We start from the raw sequence: 21,117 nt of genomic DNA on the forward strand, positions 1-21,117 counted from the left end.
CATTTATATACATATCAAAATTACTAACCTAAATAATGAATAAATTTGTTTATTTTTAAGTTTATTTCCACTTTCATTTGGATGAAAAATTAATATAAATTTGTACATTAAGGTGTTCACTCCATAGTTTTTACATAGTATTCATCGTGCCAATTTTCCATTGTCTAACAGCGCCCCCTTGGACATTCGTTTCCACGGGTCTATCTGATCTGTCTATAAGCTCCTCTGTTTCTTTTCCGGTGTATCAACATGGTAGGGTGGCGCAGTGGCGTTGTTATATTTATAAAATCAATAGAGTTTTGATTTATTTGTGTTAATCGATATAAATAAAATTCTTTGTTAAATTTGAAAAATATTAAAGTAAGTTAACAAAAATTATTTTCTTTACAGGGTATCGATATAAACCACAAACACGATAGGAAAGTTCGGCGCACAGAACCTAAATCGCAAGATGTCTACTTACGACTTCTCGTCAAAGTAAGTGTTTTACATGCATTTCTAAATATATATATTTTTTATTATCTCTTTAATTTTGTACCAGTTGTATTTTGTATTTTATTTACAAACTAACGCTACTCTTGTAACTTGTGTTGAAAATTAATTGCGTATTACAATTGATGTAATACTATATTGTTGTCATAAACACGTGAGTTTTGAAACAGATAAATTTCTTTTGCGAACCGCACTCTGTGTCAGTGGTTTGTATTATGATCTGATCCAATTTGAACGTTCGCTAGAAAAATTTAGTCAACTTTCCTATTCCGTCTTTTTTCTTTATGTAAAAGACGATTATATTAGCTGACACAACGCTACTCAGAAAGTTTATAAAAGTTCATATTTCTAATTAGGAAATGATACATTATTGCGTTTTAATGCAAAATTTGTATTTTTTTTTTTTTTTTTTTTTATAATTTCGCAATGAAACTGGTAAAACATTATTGTGATTTTTTATCAAAGTATTTTTTTATACAATAAAAATATAGAAGTATATGGTTTTATTTTTGTTATAGCTTTACCGTTTCCTAGCAAGACGTACAAATTCTAAGTTTAATAAGATTGTTCTTAAGAGACTTTTTATGAGTAAAATACACCGTCCTCCCATATCTCTTGCACGCATTGTCAGGTTTATGAAGAAACCTGAACGAAGATATGCAATTGCAGTAATTGTTGGTACAGTGACAGATGATGCTAGGATTTTTGAAATTCCTAGACTTATAGTAAGCAATAGAAATAATTATCAGAATTTAATTTTGAGTTTGTATAAATAAAATGTTATTTTGTATTTGGTTGGAAAAATTATTAATGTATAATTTCATAATTTTTTATAGGTATGTGCTCTACGTGTTACTGAAAGAGCCAGAGCACGAATATTAGAAGCTGGAGGTGAAGTAATCACATTCGATCAATTAGCATTACGTGCACCTACCGGAAAACAAACTGTTCTTATGCAAGGTCGCAGGAAAGCTCGTGAAGCAGCTAAGCATTTCGGACCTGCACCTGGCGTACCACATTCCCATACAAAACCATTGGTACGCTCTAAGGGTCGAAAGTTTGAAAGAGCAAGGGGACGTAGGCGTAGCTGCGGTTATAAAAAATGAATTTTGTTTAACGGGCAGATTCGTTGAAAATACGAAAACAATAATCAGCTGATTCAGATAAGAAAATGGATGGAAATGATGGCAAATAATATCTATATATTATATTAATATTTATATGAGTTCGTATTCCTACTGGTCCACCATATGGTGCAACAGGAAAGTTATAAAGATTAACTTAAGAATGTTGAAAAAATTAAAAGAACTATTCTAACAAATAAATAAAATATACATTAATGTAAAACGTAAATAAAGGAAAGTGAATTTCTACTGTTCTACAGGTGCAATGTGATATATTTTTTTTTAATAATACTAAATAAATATTTCAGTTTTGATTTCAGTTTATATTCTTCTCCGACATATATTGTACTATATGTAAAAAAATTGTTCTAGTTGTACATATATATATATATATATATACATAAATGTATTTATCATTAAACAAATTGAAAACGTATAAAACTTGTTTCCATCTTATTTACTGCTTTTACCAAATGAAACAAATACATTTCCTTTTAGAAATTAATTTATTCCTACATAAATAATATCGAGTGAAAATTATAAATTAATTTCTTCAAAAAATAGATTAAAAAAAAAAAATAAAAATTTATATTAATTTAAACTGTATCCAAACATATGTATGTATAATATACTAAGCACATTACTGAATATTGTACGTAGCTTAAATTAAATATTAAAAAAATGATTGTTTTATTTCTTCATGTAAAAGTTTGTGTTTAAAAAAGTTATATATAATATATTTTTTTAACGATTGTACATAGTAGTTTCTAAAATTTATATTAAATAATTTTTTTTCTTTATTTTGGCAATTCTGATTTAGTGATACATTTATATACATATCAAAATTACTAACCTAAATAATGAATAAATTTGTTTATTTTTAAGTTTATTTCCACTTTCATTTGGATGAAAAATTAATATAAATTTGTACATTAAGGTGTTCACTCCATAGTTTTTACATAGTATTCATCGTGCCAATTTTCCATTGTCTAACAGCGCCCCCTTGGACATTCGTTTCCACGGGTCTATCTGATCTGTCTATAAGCTCCTCTGTTTCTTTTCCGGTGTATCAACATGGTAGGGTGGCGCAGTGGCGTTGTTATATTTATAAAATCAATAGAGTTTTGATTTATTTGTGTTAATCGATATAAATAAAATTCTTTGTTAAATTTGAAAAATATTAAAGTAAGTTAACAAAAATTATTTTCTTTACAGGGTATCGATATAAACCACAAACACGATAGGAAAGTTCGGCGCACAGAACCTAAATCGCAAGATGTCTACTTACGACTTCTCGTCAAAGTAAGTGTTTTACATGCATTTCTAAATATATATATTTTTTATTATCTCTTTAATTTTGTACCAGTTGTATTTTGTATTTTATTTACAAACTAACGCTACTCTTGTAACTTGTGTTGAAAATTAATTGCGTATTACAATTGATGTAATACTATATTGTTGTCATAAACACGTGAGTTTTGAAACAGATAAATTTCTTTTGCGAACCGCACTCTGTGTCAGTGGTTTGTATTATGATCTGATCCAATTTGAACGTTCGCTAGAAAAATTTAGTCAACTTTCCTATTCCGTCTTTTTTCTTTATGTAAAAGACGATTATATTAGCTGACACAACGCTACTCAGAAAGTTTATAAAAGTTCATATTTCTAATTAGGAAATGATACATTATTGCGTTTTAATGCAAAATTTGTATTTTTTTTTTTTTTTTTTTTATAATTTCGCAATGAAACTGGTAAAACATTATTGTGATTTTTTATCAAAGTATTTTTTTATACAATAAAAATATAGAAGTATATGGTTTTATTTTTGTTATAGCTTTACCGTTTCCTAGCAAGACGTACAAATTCTAAGTTTAATAAGATTGTTCTTAAGAGACTTTTTATGAGTAAAATACACCGTCCTCCCATATCTCTTGCACGCATTGTCAGGTTTATGAAGAAACCTGAACGAAGATATGCAATTGCAGTAATTGTTGGTACAGTGACAGATGATGCTAGGATTTTTGAAATTCCTAGACTTATAGTAAGCAATAGAAATAATTATCAGAATTTAATTTTGAGTTTGTATAAATAAAATGTTATTTTGTATTTGGTTGGAAAAATTATTAATGTATAATTTCATAATTTTTTATAGGTATGTGCTCTACGTGTTACTGAAAGAGCCAGAGCACGAATATTAGAAGCTGGAGGTGAAGTAATCACATTCGATCAATTAGCATTACGTGCACCTACCGGAAAACAAACTGTTCTTATGCAAGGTCGCAGGAAAGCTCGTGAAGCAGCTAAGCATTTCGGACCTGCACCTGGCGTACCACATTCCCATACAAAACCATTGGTACGCTCTAAGGGTCGAAAGTTTGAAAGAGCAAGGGGACGTAGGCGTAGCTGCGGTTATAAAAAATGAATTTTGTTTAACGGGCAGATTCGTTGAAAATACGAAAACAATAATCAGCTGATTCAGATAAGAAAATGGATGGAAATGATGGCAAATAATATTTATATATTATATTAATATTTATATTAATATTTCGTGCCGATAAAGGCAACTCTGTATGAGATACGGGAGAATGAGATCTGGTGCCGTCGTCCATTAAACCTGCACTTCTATGAAATCTTGAAAGTCTATTTACAACATGAGGTGTGGAATGAGTTCGTATTCCTACTGGTCCACCATATGGTGCAACAGGAAACACATGAGTAGTGTCCCGCACAGTTGATATCGCAGCCCATCGAGTATCACTCGAGAAAGTCATATCCTATTATAATAAAACACGAATCTTTAAAACACATAAAGTCTTAAAAGCACAGACATTAAAATTTGATTTAAAGAGATATGTACCTGCACTTTCGCAGTAGTATCTCCACGATGTAGAATATACAAATGATGTACTGCTGCCAAAGTGGGACCACCTGGATGTGGCTGAATTCTAAATACATGAAAATCATGCCCCCTTTTGTCAGCGGTCATTAGCAATGCACCACTTAAATCAAAAGTCATAGCAACGATTGCATCACTATGGGCAGTAAAATGTGAGCAACGACAGTCTCTATATTCGCATCATCTAATTCTTTCTCCTCTTTTGCTGCTTGGAGATCTAATATCGTAATCACTCCTGGTTGGGTTACGTCACTGCTGGTATTATTAATGACTACTGGTGATACTGAATTGCCAGTTAAACTAGATGCAACTGTCTCCCCCAAACCACGCAATCCTTTCCCTAAAGATTTTGCTGCATATAGAATACTGCACAGCACTCTTTATGGATATCGAAAAAGCATTCGACAAAGTTAACCATGAAAAACTTCTTCAAACAATCAAAAAGCAATTTCCAGAACAAATCTACAAACTACTCAAATCTTGCTTAAATAACAGAACCTTTGTAGTAAAAATAAATGATGCATACTCTGAAATTAAGGACAAAAATTAAAAGAACTATTCTAACAAATAAATAAAATGTACATTAATGTAAAACGTAAATAAAGGAAAGTGAATTTCTACTGTTCTACAGGTGCAATGTGATATATTTTTTTTTAATAATACTAAATAAATATTTCAGTTTTGATTTCAGTTTATATTCTTCTCCGACATATATTGTACTATATGTAAAAAAATTGTTCTAGTTGTACATATATATATATATATATATACATAAATGTATTTATCATTAAACAAATTGAAAACGTATAAAACTTGTTTCCATCTTATTTACTGCTTTTACCAAATGAAACAAATACATTTCCTTTTAGAAATTAATTTATTCCTACATAAATAATATCGAGTGAAAATTATAAATTAATTTCTTCAAAAAATAGATTAAAAAAAAAAATAAAAATTTATATTAATTTAAACTGTATCCAAACATATGTATGTATAATATACTAAGCACATTACTGAATATTGTACGTAGCTTAAATTAAATATTAAAAAAATGATTGTTTTATTTCTTCATGTAAAAGTTTGTGTTTAAAAAAGTTATATATAATATATTTTTTTAACGATTGTATATAGTAGTTTCTAAAATTTATATTAAATAATTTTTTTTCTTTATTTTGGCAATTCTGATTTAGTGATACATTTATATACATATCAAAATTACTAACCTAAATAATGAATAAATTTGTTTATTTTTAAGTTTATTTCCACTTTCATTTGGATGAAAAATTAATATAAATTTGTACATTAAGGTGTTCACTCCATAGTTTTTACATAGTATTCATCGTGCCAATTTTCCATTGTCTAACAGCGCCCCCTTGGACATTCGTTTCCACGGGTCTATCTGATCTGTCTATAAGCTCCTCTGTTTCTTTTCCGGTGTATCAACATGGTAGGGTGGCGCAGTGGCGTTGTTATATTTATAAAATCAATAGAGTTTTGATTTATTTGTGTTAATCGATATAAATAAAATTCTTTGTTAAATTTGAAAAATATTAAAGTAAGTTAACAAAAATTATTTTCTTTACAGGGTATCGATATAAACCACAAACACGATAGGAAAGTTCGGCGCACAGAACCTAAATCGCAAGATGTCTACTTACGACTTCTCGTCAAAGTAAGTGTTTTACATGCATTTCTAAATATATATATTTTTTATTACCTCTTTAATTTTGTACCAGTTGTATTTTGTATTTTATTTACAAACTAACGCTACTCTTGTAACTTGTGTTGAAAATTAATTGCGTATTACAATTGATGTAATACTATATTGTTGTCATAAACACGTGAGTTTTGAAACAGATAAATTTCTTTTGCGAACCGCACTCTGTGTCAGTACTATTATGGTCTGATCCAATTTGAACGTTCGCTAGAAAAATTTAGTCAACTTTCCTATTCCGTCTTTTTTCTTTATGTAAAAGACGATTATATTAGCTGACACAACGCTACTCAGAAAGTTTATAAAAGTTCATATTTCTAATTAGGAAATGATACATTATTGCGTTTTAATGCAAAATTTGTATTTTTTTTTTTTTTTTTATAATTTCGCAATGAAACTGGTAAAACATTATTGTGATTTTTTATCAAAGTATTTTTTTATACAATAAAAATATGGAAGTATATGGTTTTATTTTTGTTATAGCTTTACCGTTTCCTAGCAAGACGTACAAATTCTAAGTTTAATAAGATTGTTCTTAAGAGACTTTTTATGAGTAAAATACACCGTCCTCCCATATCTCTTGCACGCATTGTCAGGTTTATGAAGAAACCTGAACGAAGATATGCAATTGCAGTAATTGTTGGTACAGTGACAGATGATGCTAGGATTTTTGAAATTCCTAGACTTATAGTAAGCAATAGAAATAATTATCAGATTTTAATTTTGAGTTTGTATAAATAAAATGTTATTTTGTATTTGGTTGGAAAAATTATTAATGTATAATTTCATAATTTTTTATAGGTATGTGCTCTACGTGTTACTGAAAGAGCCAGAGCACGAATATTAGAAGCTGGAGGTGAAGTAATCACATTCGATCAATTAGCATTACGTGCACCTACCGGAAAACAAACTGTTCTTATGCAAGGTCGCAGGAAAGCTCGTGAAGCAGCTAAGCATTTCGGACCTGCACCTGGCGTACCACATTCCCATACAAAACCATTGGTACGCTCTAAGGGTCGAAAGTTTGAAAGAGCAAGGGGACGTAGGCGTAGCTGCGGTTATAAAAAATGAATTTTGTTTAACGGGCAGATTCGTTGAAAATACGAAAACAATAATCAGCTGATTCAGATAAGGAAATGGATGGAAATGATGGCAAATAATATTTATATATTATATTAATATTTATATTAATATAATATTTATATATTATATTAATATTTATATTAATTTTTCGTGCCGATAAATGCAACTCTGTATGAGATACGGGAGAATGCGATCTGGTGCCGTCGTCCATTAAACCTGCACTTCTATGAAATCTTGAAAGTCTATTTACAACATGTGTGGAATGAGTTCGTATTCCTACTGGTCCACCATATGGTGCAACATGAAACTTATAAAGATTAACTTAAGAATGTTGAAAAAATTAAAAGAACTATTCTAACAAATAAATAAAATATACATTAATGTAAAACGTAAATAATTTTATTTATTATTATAGTGGTAGCACTGCACAAGTTTGTATTGTACAACCTGAAATGTTATGCTGCTAAAATATCTTAATATTATAAAATGAAATTATCATCTTTACCACGTTTTATTATCATGTTTCAAAGTGCTGATTAAATATTTAATATAACGCAACAAAATGCCATGATGCTAGTGTGGAATATAATATAAAGTTATATATTTTGTGTAACATAAGCTGCCATTGAAAGAAATTATGAATATATACATATGTATGTATATTATATCAATCGATGCATTATTTTCTACGTGGAGACTGATGCATTCATTAGTGTTTTATCATAAAAATTACTTTACAAGAGCGGTGTTTTTATAAAATTCCATCACTTTGTGCTAACGCCACCTAGGAGTACAATACTATTTAAATTGAATCGGTATGTCCACAATATGCATACATAATAATTGATATTTTATTTAAGGAGTTACAATAGCAAATTTAAACTTTATATTTAATCAAGCCTTATAATTTTCAAAAAATGAATAAAAATATTTTTTTCTATACATTTTATTTTATTTTATTCTATATTATCACTAATATATCACTAATATCACTAATTTTAATTAAGCTGTTGAGGTAATTACTTCAAGAAAAACTCTACACTTCTTCTTTTGTATATCCGTGACCTGGAGATCGCTGTTATGAATAGAATTTAGTGAAACAAAAAATTCGAAATAAGGAGAGGTCCATGTTATTGTGCCCTTGAATATAAATTTTGTTTTGGCTTACAAGGTCTAGAAACAGAAGAGCTAGAAGTAGATTTCTGTTGTTGTTTCTTGTAACCTTCGGCTAGAGCTACAAGGCTAATGATAATGTGCTTTTTGCTATAAATATATACTATCATAGCTTCTTCTATTGTATCGTAACACTGTAAGAGTGAGGATCTGGATCAGTATACGCTATACCTGTACTTATACCTATACCTATACTTATTTCAATATATTTTCTATTACAAATTCATCCACTCGTTCCTCTATCAGACAACTTCAATATGAGCAATTTTAGCATGTCTATATTGCGTGTTACTTCATAATTGTGTCATTATCTATAGACACGAACATTTTACATGGTATATAATTATGACAAAACATAAATTTGAGAGGGACAAAGATACAAATGTATACATTTTTTAATGGAACATATTTCATTTTTCACTGATTATGTAGATGAATTTAGGAAGCAAAAATTTCGGATACGTATTCTCTTTTTTGGTGCTTAATCGCCAACCGGTTCATGAAGAGAAGGCCCATTCAAGGCGACGAATTATTTCTCACCGTAAGCCGTGCACTAAAGGGTACTGCCTCGCAGTGGCTCACGCAGATACCTGTCGACGAAAACTACACTTGGCCAAGGTTTCAAGAACTTTTTCTTGCACGTTTTGGCGGGAAAGAGACGGCAACCTCAGCGTTGATGAAGATGCTAGCCGAACCTCAGCTGGAGGGCGAATCTCTGGGAGCCTATGGCACACGCCTCTGTTTCCTCCTTGTAGCAAGGTGGGACCATCTGACAGCAGTCAAAATAGTCAACGCCACCGTTCTTCATCATCTGAGTCTACGCGACGAGCGTGTCGAGAAAATAGCGCTTACGAGCGACGTTAAGACTCGGGACCAATTTATTACGGAGATGAACGCTTTCCACTACGCGAAGAAGAGGCTGACACCTTCCTCAGGCAGTATCGCTCGGGCAACCGAGGCGAACAGATGTGTGTAAGCAAACGTGTGCTCCAGTCAAGTGATTCAGAGAAGTACTACGAATAGTGATAGTGACAAACAATGCAACAGCAGATATCAACGATCAAGATTGCAACCAATGGAGAAAAATATTACATAAAAGGGTCGTCAGATTTACCAGGCTTACAGCAACAACAGCAAAATGATAACAACCAAAATGATATGGAAATAGAAGAAATGGAAGAGCAGCGGAGACAGGAGGAGTGCAGACACGACAACAAAATAAGTTACCAGGACGAAAACTGGTAGCTAGCAAAGACTAGCAAAAAACCTAAAATAATTCCAGGCACAAATGCTGCAGGAAACCCAGATACAGGAAAGCAGCGATGGCTGCAAGAATTACCTTTAAGAAACTCCTTCAGCTCACTAACGGAAGAAATAGACAATGACCCGACAAGCAAAACCACAACTAAAACACCTTACATATCAAAACCACCACCAATATTTGTTGAGGCCCAAATAATAGACCCGCTTATTGATCTATTAAACAATATAGTCGGGAAGGATAACTACACAATAAAACAAACAAAATTAGAACAAGTAAAAATTCAAACAAACACCCCAGAAGTTTATAGGAAAGTGATAAATGAACTAAAGGAAAAAAATGCTATATACCACACGTACCAATTCAAAACAGAAAGGAGCTATAAAATAGTTATAAGAGGTTTACATCCAAAAACTAACACAAAAAATTAAGTGAAGAATTAGGAAAAATTGGCCATGAAACAAGAGCAATAAACAATATGACAAGATACGATACGAAGCAACCATTGCCACTATTCTTAATAGAACTGGAACCCAGAACCAATAACAAGGAAATTTATGAAATCAAAAAAATACTAAATACAATTGTAACAGTGGAACCACCACGCTACAAAAAAGATATACCACAATGCATGCGGTGTCAACAATACGGACACACAAAAAATTATTGCAACAGAAGCCCGGCATGTGTTAAATGTGCAAAAAATCACCTAACAATACACTGCCCATACATAGGCAAAATAGAAGAAGTTAAATGCTATAATTGTAACGGAAACCACCCAGCCAGCTACAAAGGATGTGAAATAAGGAAACAAATACAACGTAAACTGTTTCCTCCACTTCGCAACAAATCACACAATGACCATCAACCACAACAAAGTATAACGGATAACGAAACAACATTGAAAGCACAACAGGAACTAAACGCTATAAGCAGAAACATAGATCCCCAAGGTAAACGAAGCTACGCACAAGTAACTAAAAACATTAGCAAACCAACGCTTGCAAACAATCAGAATGAAAACAATAACATCGAAGACGTTACAGACATCAAAGAAATGCTCAAACAATCCATTAAAGGTATGGAAATGTTAGGAAAAATGGTAAGTGATCTAAACACAATACTAAGACAACAAGCACAACAAACAACAATCATGTTACAACTACTCACTAACTTGCTAAGTAAAAAATAGAGATGGACATTTTGAAAATAGCAGTCTGGAACTCCAATGGCTTGCAACAGCGAGCCCACGAAACTAAAATATTTTTGTATAAAAATAATATTGATATACTACTTGTCTCAGAAACACATTTCACCCTAAAAAACTACATGAAAATACCGTACTACACCATATACGATACCAAACATCCCTCAGGTAAAGCACATGGAGGAACTGCAGTAATAATAAAAAATGACATCAAGCATCACTTACATAGTCAAACAAATCAAGAACACCTACAAGCAACCACTGTCACAATACAAACCAATGACAATTACTTCCAGATGTCAGCAGTATATGCACCTCCGAGACACAAAATGACACTTAAAAAATGGGAAGAGTACTTCCAATCCTTAGGCGACAAATATATAGCGGCAGGAGACTTTAATGCAAAGCACACATTATGGGGTTCGAGAATTAGCACACCGAGAGGTAGAACATTGGAAAAATACATTAGAAGCAGCAACCTCAATGTACTATCTACAGGAAAACCAACGTACTGGCCGACAGACCCCAATAAAATACCTGACCTGTTGGATTTTGCAGTAACAAAAGGGCTAAATGTAAGCAAATTAAAAATAACAACCAGCCTCGAGCTTAACTCCGACCATACACCAATTATAATAGAATATACAAGCAAACCTCTACTTTATAACAAGTCAGAGTCGCTTTGCAATAAAACCACCAACTGGCAAACTTTCAAAGAACTGATCGAAAACAAAATCAACTGCAATATCCCGTTGAAAACACCTGAACACATTGAGCAGGCAGTAGCAACTTTGACAGAAATAATACAGGAAGCAGCGTGGGCAACCACCACCTATGAAACAAATAGCAGGCAATCAAAAATTATTCCGCAGGACATCCTAGACAAAATCAGGGAAAAAAGAAAAGCGAAAGCAAAATGGCAAAAACAGAGAACACGAGAAAACAAGAAAAACCTAAATAAACTTGCAAAGGAACTAAAGAATAAAATAAGGGAACATCATAATAACGAATTCTCAAAATTCATCGAATCACTATCCGCGCATGAGAATACCGACTACTCCCTATGGAAAGTCACTAACAAAATTAAGAAAACAGTAAAAACAATCCCAGCAATCAGAAAAATGGACAACACATGGACCAGAACCAACGAAGAACAGGCAGAAGAATTCTCAAAGCACCTACAAAATATATTTTCACCGTATGAAATTAATAACAGCATCCCTGGATGGCAAACAAATGAAGAAGTGGAAAATGCCAGCAACACAACTGATAAACGCTGCACCATACTCAGCACAACAGCGCAAGAAGTTAAAAACTTAATTGAGGCAACAAAGACAAGTAAAGCACCAGGATTTGACTTGATCAATGGGAAAATCTTAAAAAACCTTCCCCCAAAGGCAATAAGACTAACAACGATTATATTTAACGCAATTCTAAGAATACAGTACTTTCCTACACTATGGAAAATAGCACAGATAGTGATGTTACCCAAACCAAACAAACACCCACATCTAACTGCATCCTACAGGCCGATATCATTACTACCTGCGTTTTCCAAATTATTAGAGAAAATAATATATAACCGCTTAAAACCAACAATAGAAAAAGAAAAACTAATACCGAACCATCAATTTGGATTCAGGAATAAACACTCCACAAGAGAACAAATGCATAGACTCGTCAATGAAATCTTACAGTCGCTCGAAACAAAACAATACTGCACAGCACTCTTTATGGATATCGAAAAAGCATTCGACAAAGTTAACCATGAAAAACTTCTTCAAACAATCAAAAAGCAATTTCCAGAACAAATCTACAAACTACTCAAATCTTACTTAAATAACAGAACCTTTGTAGTAAAAATAAATGATGCATACTCTGAAATTAAGGACAAAAATTAAAAGAACTATTCTAACAAATAAATAAAATGTACATTAATGTAAAACGTAAATAAAGGAAAGTGAATTTCTACTGTTCTACAGGTGCAATGTGATATATTTTTTTTTAATAATACTAAATAAATATTTCAGTTTTGATTTCAGTTTATATTCTTCTCCGACATATATTGTACTATATGTAAAAAAATTGTTCTAGTTGTACATATATATATATATATATATATATATATACATAAATGTATTTATCATTAAACAAATTGAAAACGTATAAAACTTGTTTCCATCTTATTTACTGCTTTTACCAAATGAAACAAATACATTTCCTTTTAGAAATTAATTTATTCCTACATAAATAATATCGAGTGAAAATTATAAATTAATTTCTTCAAAAAATAGATTAAAAAAAAAAAATAAAAATTTATATTAATTTAAACTGTAACCAAACATATGTATGTATAATATACTAAGCACATTACTGAATATTGTACGTAGCTTAAATTAAATATTAAAAAAATGATTGTTTTATTTCTTCATGTAAAAGTTTGTGTTTAAAAAAGTTATATATAATATATTTTTTTAACGATTGTACATAGTAGTTTCTAAAATTTATATTAAATAATTTTTTTTCTTTATTTTGGCAATTCTGATTTAGTGATACATTTATATACATATCAAAATTACTAACCTAAATAATGAATAAATTTGTTTATTTTTAAGTTTATTTCCACTTTCATTTGGATGAAAAATTAATATAAATTTGTACATTAAGGTGTTCACTCCATAGTTTTTACATAGTATTCATCGTGCCAATTTTCCATTGTCTAACAGCGCCCCCTTGGACATTCGTTTCCACGGGTCTATCTGATCTGTCTATAAGCTCCTCTGTTTCTTTTCCGGTGTATCAACATGGTAGGGTGGCGCAGTGGCGTTGTTATATTTATAAAATCAATAGAGTTTTGATTTATTTGTGTTAATCGATATAAATAAAATTCTTTGTTAAATTTGAAAAATATTAAAGTAAGTTAACAAAAATTATTTTCTTTACAGGGTATCGATATAAACCACAAACACGATAGGAAAGTTCGGCGCACAGAACCTAAATCGCAAGATGTCTACTTACGACTTCTCGTCAAAGTAAGTGTTTTACATGCATTTCTAAATATATATATTTTTTATTATCTCTTTAATTTTGTACCAGTTGTATTTTGTATTTTATTTACAAACTAACGCTACTCTTGTAACTTGTGTTGAAAATTAATTGCGTATTACAATTGATGTAATACTATATTGTTGTCATAAACACGTGAGTTTTGAAACAGATAAATTTCTTTTGCGAACCGCACTCTGTGTCAGTGGTTTGTATTATGATCTGATCCAATTTGAACGTTCGCTAGAAAAATTTAGTCAACTTTCCTATTCCGTCTTTTTTCTTTATGTAAAAGACGATTATATTAGCTGACACAACGCTACTCAGAAAGTTTATAAAAGTTCATATTTCTAATTAGGAAATGATACATTATTGCGTTTTAATGCAAAATTTGTATTTTTTTTTTTTTTTTTTATAATTTCGCAATGAAACTGGTAAAACATTATTGTGATTTTTTATCAAAGTATTTTTTTATACAATAAAAATATAGAAGTATATGGTTTTATTTTTGTTATAGCTTTACCGTTTCCTAGCAAGACGTACAAATTCTAAGTTTAATAAGATTGTTCTTAAGAGACTTTTTATGAGTAAAATACACCGTCCTCCCATATCTCTTGCACGCATTGTCAGGTTTATGAAGAAACCTGAACGAAGATATGCAATTGCAGTAATTGTTGGTACAGTGACAGATGATGCTAGGATTTTTGAAATTCCTAGACTTATAGTAAGCAATAGAAATAATTATCAGAATTTAATTTTGAGTTTGTATAAATAAAATGTTATTTTGTATTTGGTTGGAAAAATTATTAATGTATAATTTCATAATTTTTTATAGGTATGTGCTCTACGTGTTACTGAAAGAGCCAGAGCACGAATATTAGAAGCTGGAGGTGAAGTAATCACATTCGATCAATTAGCATTACGTGCACCTACCGGCAAACAAACTGTTCTTATGCAAGGTCGCAGGAAAGCTCGTGAAGCAGCTAAGCATTTCGGACCTGCACCTGGCGTACCACATTCCCATACAAAACCATTGGTACGCTCTAAGGGTCGAAAGTTTGAAAGAGCAAGGGGACGTAGGCGTAGCTGCGGTTATAAAAAATGAATTTTGTTTAACGGGCAGATTCGTTGAAAATACGAAAACAATAATCAGCTGATTCAGATAAGAAAATGGATGGAAATGATGGCAAATAATATCTATATATTATATTAATATTTATATGAGTTCGTATTCCTACTGGTCCACCATATGGTGCAACAGGAAAGTTATAAAGATTAACTTAAGAATGTTGAAAAAATTAAAAGAACTATTCTAACAAATAAATAAAATATACATTAATGTAAAACGTAAATAAAGGAAAGTGAATTTCTACTGTTCTACAGGTGCAATGTGATATATTTTTTTTTAATAATACTAAATAAATATTTCAGTTTTGATTTCAGTTTATATTCTTCTCCGACATATATTGTACTATATGTAAAAAAATTGTTCTAGTTGTACATATATATATATATATATATATATATAAATGTATTTATCATTAAACAAATTGAAAACGTATAAAACTTGTTTCCATCTTATTTACTGCTTTTACCAAATGAAACAAATACATTTCCTTTTAGAAATTAATTTATTCCTACATAAATAATATCGAGTGAAAATTATAAATTAATTTCTTCAAAAAATAGATTAAAAAAAAAATAAAAATTTGTATTAATTTAAACTGTATCCAAACATATGTATGTATAATATACTAAGCACATTACTGAATATTGTACGTAGCTTAAATTAAATATTAAAAAAATGATTGTTTTATTTCTTCATGTAAAAGTTTGTGTTTAAAAAAGTTATATATAATATATTTTTTTAACGATTGTATATAGTAGTTTCTAAAATTTATATTAAATAATTTTTTTTCTTTATTTTGGCAATTCTGATTTAGTGATACTTTTATATACATATCAAAATTACTAACCTAAATAATGAATAAATTTGTTTATTTTTAAGTTTATTTCCACTTTCATTTGGATGAAAAATTAATATAAATATTAATATAATATATAAATATTATTTGCCATCATTTATTGTACCATAACCTTACATTGATTTGCAATATTTGGACAATGTGTTTATTTCTACTATCTTTCATATAACAAGTTTAGGCGGCTGGAAAATAAATGTTGGCTTCATAACAACATTTTTATATGTTATTAATTCCGTCACTTTTTATGAAATGTACAATTGAAATTATAATTTCAAATAAGATGTAAATTTAGATACACCTGTAAGTAATATTTCACGTTCCATTTTTGTTTTCTGCTGCATTTTCTATTAACTCTTCCGGTTTTTCTTCGTCGTCTGATTGTGTTTCTTCAGAAGTAGTAACATCTGGGAAGTATTGTTTTGATTCCTCTATACCCTTTTCCAGATTTTCACTTACATGATAAGGTCCAATACCTGCAAATCCTAAAAACGCTTCACATCCTACCTTTTTTACAACACATACAAATATCTCGTATCTGAAAATCGACATTACATTTTTATCTTTAATTATAAATTTCCAATTTTTCTTAATATTTACCCTGTTCTTTCCCTTGTATTCAATTCAAATTCCGTAATATTCTTTGCTATAAGTTTTGCTTCTAGTGGCTTATCAGATTCGAAAATGCCAAAGTTAACTACTTCATCTTCAAATTCTTGCAAAACCATTTTCAGCTCATTCTTTCTCATGTAGTCATATTTGAATACTACTATAGGTACCTTCGTAGCTTTATCTTCATACTTTAAAATTATAATATGTGACATATAATATTTACTTTAGACATATTAAATTTAAAACTTACGTGATATGTAGTATTGGTATATGTTGGAAAAATAGTGCGAAAAACAATTGCCTTATTTCGACAATTTGGTGGTGTCCATACGATTGGAAAAATTTCATTTTCGCTTGTTATATACGCAGGACGATGTCGACCAGCGTAACTAAAGAAAAAAAGGAAGTTGCTTAAATTTGGATTAATGTGAAAGTTAATTTTAGAATTTTCCTACCACAAATTGTGTTTTTATGAAAGATATATAATTTTAAATATTATACGTTCTATGTATTTACGTACCATTCTTCATTAAGAATTGTTTCCGTATTGGGTAATTCCGGTTCTCCAAATAAAAGATTTAACAAGTATTTATGAATATCAATTTCTGGCTTTGTTTCGCTAACTTTTAATCGCATAAACATACATTTCCCATCTAAAAGTAGTTGTTTAGCATTTGGTGATAATACGTAATGAGACTGTAAAATTGTTTAATTTGGAATGTCTGCTTCTGAATAATTTTTGTTAGTGACATATCAAATATATTACTTCATTAAACATCGTAGATAGAATATCTTCATCGAGTCGTTTTCGTATTTCTTGTTCGACGGTGTAATTTCCTATTAGTATTTCTTCAACCAATTCTATGTACGGAGGGCTAGATCTTTTATCTCTTTTATGACATTCTTCATCCTTAAAAACCCACGGAAAAAGTAAAAGGCAAGTTTCTTTGCTTAGTGAAGTAGTCAGATACAACATTTCGGCTTCATATCGTGCTATAGCTTCCGCTTCTATATTAAATAGAAATTACACGAAAATTTGTTATTACAAATAATGAAAATTAGATATTTCACTGTGGTGTTATATTTATATATATCTAATAACCAATTAAAAAATAAAGCGTGCATTATGTGACTCCAGGACAACAGAGGTTTTTCTTTATGTAAAATTTAAAATAAATAAAGAAATAATGATCTGTTTGTGTGTACGTGCAGGGTAATCGTTATAGTAATATATCTGTATCCTTTTTATGAGAGATCTTGCGAAACCTTTTCGAGCCTTCTTTGCCGTTTCTTTAGCTATTCTAGTTTCTTCAATAATTTTTAATCGTTTTATTTCTTCTGGACTTCTTTCCGATACATCTAAAGAAAACCTACACGTGTGCGTTTATTTTAATAACTTCTATTTCAACAATGCTAATTTTTAATGGCTATTTGTTTTACTAAAAATTATGTATTTTACATACTCATGTTCCTCGTTATTTTGTACTCGTTGCAATTCCATTGTTAATACTTTTAATAATTGTGGACAGTCAGCACCAAATATAAGATTTACCATTCGACCATTCTAGTAGGATTGCATTTATTGTAGCTTTAAAATTTATGTTAATTATATATTAAACTTACGTGTATGAACATCCATGTTGGTTCACTTTTCCCTTGAAAACGTTCTAAGTTCGTGATATAATCGCACATTGCCTATATTTATAGCAATACACATTAATTATTTACTTAACATCTATAATTATTTACAATTATAAAATTACCATGGCGTAACTCAACGTATCTCCTCCAATTTCCATTTTGATTTTTTTAAGGGTGCTTACCATCCCTGTGCAGGGCCCACTCCATTCTGAATATATGTCGACCACTGAAAGATTATTAAAAACTTTACACGTAACATTTTTTAAGTTTCTATCCAAGCTCAGTTTTAAATAGGTAACTTATACATTCCTATTAATCCTGGTTTTGTAAGAAGCTTCTCCCATTCCTCGTTATTAGAAATTTCAGTTTGTAATGCCGCCGGTGTTGTCTTTTTAGCCATCTTCCGCACAGTCTTTAAACCACCCTATAAAAAATTAATCATTTTTGAGTTCTCAGACTCTGATAATAATAATCTATTTAACATTTAATAGACTTATCTAGTCTATCTAATATCTAATGGTAATCTATTTAATGATCGAAGATTTTAAATCATTTCATTAAAGTACACGAACAGAATGGAATTTAAAAATTAATTATAGTTTGCAATGATCGGAAGAACGCGGGTAAAGAGCAAAGTACCCTTTTTCGTCGCATCATGTTTGAAATATATTAAACTTTTTTTAAAATCAAGATATTTTGTTTTTTAATAACACTGGATTTAAGTTACTATTCCTTTGATCTGTCTCGAACGAAGTGCAGGAAGGAACTGTAGTAACGGAATATCTCGGAGGAGGAGGACCATTCCCTTCCGATTTATTGCACGGGGACATCGGTGACATGGAGAACACGCAAACGCTACCGATTAAGTTGGCTTCTCGCTGCACAAATACACGCACAGATAATTACAGTACACTAGTAGTCTAAGGATAATACGGTAAGAATTTCCTACGTTTTCCTACCGACATGAAATATTAACGTTGGCCTAAATTCTGCAATTATAACTGCGTGTATCGGTACTATGGTTCATAAGCACGATTTATCGAGTTGCATGAATAGTTGCACTATAATCCTACTACATTATGAAGCTCCTGTCAAAAGATATAAATTTAATCATTGTACATATTAAATCGATTATGAGACAGCAGGAAAGCTATTTCTTTCTTTTCTATTTGAATGATGGATAGCGAGACCGCGTGTAATATATTACTTCCGTATTATTTTATGATAGTAGAAATTCACTTTCCTTTCCTTTTCGTGAAGAAATTTTCTCGTAGAAAAATCTTTCTCTATTTGATTTTATATTTTATTTTAAGAAATGTATATTTTAATTCCGGTTATTGCATTCTTTTTGGTTAAAAATACTACTGAAAACAAAACTTTGGATTACTAGAAACAATTAGGTCATGTTTTCGTTACATATATTTACTTAATAAATCGAATCAAAGTAAATAAATTAAAACTTTGCTGATATTTGAGTGGCGTTGGAATGTGCCTTTCTTGATTGCCATCTATCCTTGTGATATCACGAGTATGCCTTTCTGCATGATCGTATACGTACTCGATCATGCTCTGGTGTGTACGCGCGCCAGTCCGATGTTGTATAGCGAATTAAGAAAGCGAGTTGTATAGCGCCGTCGCACACTTGTGACGTCATGATGTTCTTCCGATATATTCGATACGTGATCCGAAACGTTCGGATTGTTTAATTTTTAATTGCTTATAACTTTTACGTTTAATAATTTTTGAAAAAAGAGAATACGTATCTGAAATTTTTGCTTCCTAAATTCATCTACATAATCAGTGAAAAATGAAATATGTTCCATTAAAAAATGTATACATTTATATCTTTGTCCCTCTCAAATTTATGTTTTGTCATAATTATATACCATGTAAAATGTTCGTGTCTATAGATAATGACACAATTATGAAGTAACACGCAATATAGACATGCTAAAATTGCTCATATTGAGGTTGTCTGATAGAGGAACGAGTGGATGAATTTGTAATAGAAAATATATTGAAATAAGTATAGGTATAGGTATAAGTACAGGTATAGCGTATACTGATCCAGATCCTCACTCTTACAGTGTTACGATACAATAGAAGAAGCTATGATAGTATATATTTATAGCAAAAAGGACATTATCATTAGCCTTGTAGCTCGAACCGAAGGTTACAAGAAACAACAACAGAAATCTACTTCTAGCTCTTCTGTTTCTAGACCTTGTAAGCCAAAACAAAATTTATATTCAAGGGCACAATAATATGGCACAATAATAAAATATCCTTATTTCGAATTTTTTGTTTCACTAAATTCTATTCATAACAGCGATCTCCAGGTCACGGATATACAAAAGAAGAAGTGTAGAGTTTTTCTTGAAGTAATTACTTCAACAGCTTAATTAAAATTAGTGATATTAGTGATATATTAGTGATAATATAGAATAAAATAAAATAAAATGTATAGAAAAAAATATTTTTATTCATTTTTTGAAAATTATAGGCTTGATTAAATATAAAGTTTAAATTTGCTATTGTAACTCCTTAAATAAAATATCAATTATTATGTATGCATATTGTGGACATACCGATTCAATTTAAATAGTATTGTACTCCTAGGTGGCGTTAGCACCAAGTGATGGAATTTTATAAAAACACCGCTCTTGTAAAGTAATTTTTATGATAAAACACTAATGAATGCATCAGTCTCCACGTAGAAAATAATGCATCGATTGATATAATATACATACATATGTATATATTCATAATTTCTTTCAATGGTAGCTTATGTTACACAAAATATATAACTTTATATTATATTCCTCACTAACATCATGGCATTTTGTTGCGTTATATTAAATATTTAATCAGCACTTTGAAACATGAT

General features: G+C 30.4%; 7 protein-coding genes across 7 annotated transcripts in view; 4 read left to right on the forward strand and 3 right to left on the reverse strand.

The window, feature by feature from the left end:
* The window catches only part of Mrpl52 (mitochondrial ribosomal protein L52), a 105,018-nt gene that overhangs the window by 36,631 nt on the left and 47,270 nt on the right, over window positions 1-21,117 (reverse strand). The gene's annotated exons all lie outside the window — the stretch shown is intronic.
* LOC139989262 (large ribosomal subunit protein eL18-like) lies at window positions 267-1,612 on the forward strand. Its single transcript, XM_072007454.1, has 3 exons — window positions 267-477; window positions 1,011-1,217; window positions 1,329-1,612. The coding sequence occupies exons 2-3, from the start codon at window positions 1,077-1,079 to the stop codon at window positions 1,596-1,598; spliced, it is 411 nt and encodes a 136-aa protein (XP_071863555.1). The 5' UTR covers window positions 267-477; window positions 1,011-1,076; the 3' UTR covers window positions 1,599-1,612.
* LOC139988951 (large ribosomal subunit protein eL18-like) lies at window positions 2,723-4,052 on the forward strand. The gene is made up of 3 exons (XM_072006767.1): window positions 2,723-2,918; window positions 3,451-3,657; window positions 3,769-4,052. The coding sequence occupies exons 2-3, from the start codon at window positions 3,517-3,519 to the stop codon at window positions 4,036-4,038; spliced, it is 411 nt and encodes a 136-aa protein (XP_071862868.1). The 5' UTR covers window positions 2,723-2,918; window positions 3,451-3,516; the 3' UTR covers window positions 4,039-4,052.
* Window positions 4,046-4,869, reverse strand: LOC139988818 (breast carcinoma-amplified sequence 3 homolog). Its single transcript, XM_072006581.1, has 2 exons — window positions 4,474-4,869; window positions 4,046-4,390 (listed from the first exon to the last, which is right to left on the reverse strand). Exons 1-2 carry the CDS (start codon window positions 4,630-4,632, stop codon window positions 4,046-4,048), a joined length of 504 nt encoding a protein of 167 aa, XP_071862682.1. The 5' UTR covers window positions 4,633-4,869.
* On the forward strand, window positions 5,989-7,311 carry LOC139988935 (large ribosomal subunit protein eL18-like). Its single transcript, XM_072006744.1, has 3 exons — window positions 5,989-6,184; window positions 6,710-6,916; window positions 7,028-7,311. Exons 2-3 carry the CDS (start codon window positions 6,776-6,778, stop codon window positions 7,295-7,297), a joined length of 411 nt encoding a protein of 136 aa, XP_071862845.1. The 5' UTR covers window positions 5,989-6,184; window positions 6,710-6,775; the 3' UTR covers window positions 7,298-7,311.
* On the forward strand, window positions 13,777-15,114 carry LOC139988956 (large ribosomal subunit protein eL18-like). The gene is made up of 3 exons (XM_072006773.1): window positions 13,777-13,982; window positions 14,513-14,719; window positions 14,831-15,114. Exons 2-3 carry the CDS (start codon window positions 14,579-14,581, stop codon window positions 15,098-15,100), a joined length of 411 nt encoding a protein of 136 aa, XP_071862874.1. The 5' UTR covers window positions 13,777-13,982; window positions 14,513-14,578; the 3' UTR covers window positions 15,101-15,114.
* On the reverse strand, window positions 16,064-20,110 carry LOC139989264 (uncharacterized). The gene is made up of 11 exons (XM_072007458.1): window positions 18,870-20,110; window positions 18,542-18,654; window positions 18,353-18,458; window positions 18,213-18,284; window positions 18,053-18,153; window positions 17,856-17,959; window positions 17,356-17,597; window positions 17,110-17,285; window positions 16,840-16,978; window positions 16,578-16,777; window positions 16,064-16,515 (listed from the first exon to the last, which is right to left on the reverse strand). Exons 1-11 carry the CDS (start codon window positions 18,885-18,887, stop codon window positions 16,293-16,295), a joined length of 1,494 nt encoding a protein of 497 aa, XP_071863559.1. The 5' UTR covers window positions 18,888-20,110; the 3' UTR covers window positions 16,064-16,292.

The sequence above is a fragment of the Bombus fervidus genome, chromosome 7 (genome assembly GCF_041682495.2).
Source record: "Bombus fervidus isolate BK054 chromosome 7, iyBomFerv1, whole genome shotgun sequence".
In the NCBI taxonomy this organism is placed as follows: domain Eukaryota; kingdom Metazoa; phylum Arthropoda; class Insecta; order Hymenoptera; family Apidae; genus Bombus; species Bombus fervidus.

What these genes read in the sequence shown, in the direction of transcription:
- LOC139989262 (XM_072007454.1), top strand. Translation starts at nt 1,077, where the DNA reads ATGAGTAAAATACACCGTCCTCCCATATCTCTTGCACGCATTGTCAGG. An exon ending in TTGAAATTCCTAGACTTATA is followed by an intron (nt 1,218 to 1,328) that starts GTAAGCAATAGA and finishes AATTTTTTATAG; the next exon opens with GTATGTGCTCTACGTGTTAC.
- LOC139988951 (XM_072006767.1), top strand. Translation starts at nt 3,517, where the DNA reads ATGAGTAAAATACACCGTCCTCCCATATCTCTTGCACGCATTGTCAGG. An exon ending in TTGAAATTCCTAGACTTATA is followed by an intron (nt 3,658 to 3,768) that starts GTAAGCAATAGA and finishes AATTTTTTATAG; the next exon opens with GTATGTGCTCTACGTGTTAC.
- LOC139988818 (XM_072006581.1), bottom strand. Translation starts at nt 4,632, where the DNA reads ATGACTTTTGATTTAAGTGGTGCATTGCTAATGACCGCTGACAAAAGG. An exon ending in ATACTACTGCGAAAGTGCAG is followed by an intron (nt 4,391 to 4,473) that starts GTACATATCTCT and finishes TTATTATAATAG; the next exon opens with GATATGACTTTCTCGAGTGA.
- LOC139988935 (XM_072006744.1), top strand. Translation starts at nt 6,776, where the DNA reads ATGAGTAAAATACACCGTCCTCCCATATCTCTTGCACGCATTGTCAGG. An exon ending in TTGAAATTCCTAGACTTATA is followed by an intron (nt 6,917 to 7,027) that starts GTAAGCAATAGA and finishes AATTTTTTATAG; the next exon opens with GTATGTGCTCTACGTGTTAC.
- LOC139988956 (XM_072006773.1), top strand. Translation starts at nt 14,579, where the DNA reads ATGAGTAAAATACACCGTCCTCCCATATCTCTTGCACGCATTGTCAGG. An exon ending in TTGAAATTCCTAGACTTATA is followed by an intron (nt 14,720 to 14,830) that starts GTAAGCAATAGA and finishes AATTTTTTATAG; the next exon opens with GTATGTGCTCTACGTGTTAC.
- LOC139989264 (XM_072007458.1), bottom strand. An exon ending in CAAAATAACGAGGAACATGA is followed by an intron (nt 17,960 to 18,052) that starts GTATGTAAAATA and finishes GCACACGTGTAG; the next exon opens with GTTTTCTTTAGATGTATCGG. An exon ending in ACAATTCTTAATGAAGAATG is followed by an intron (nt 16,979 to 17,109) that starts GTACGTAAATAC and finishes TTTTTTCTTTAG; the next exon opens with TTACGCTGGTCGACATCGTC.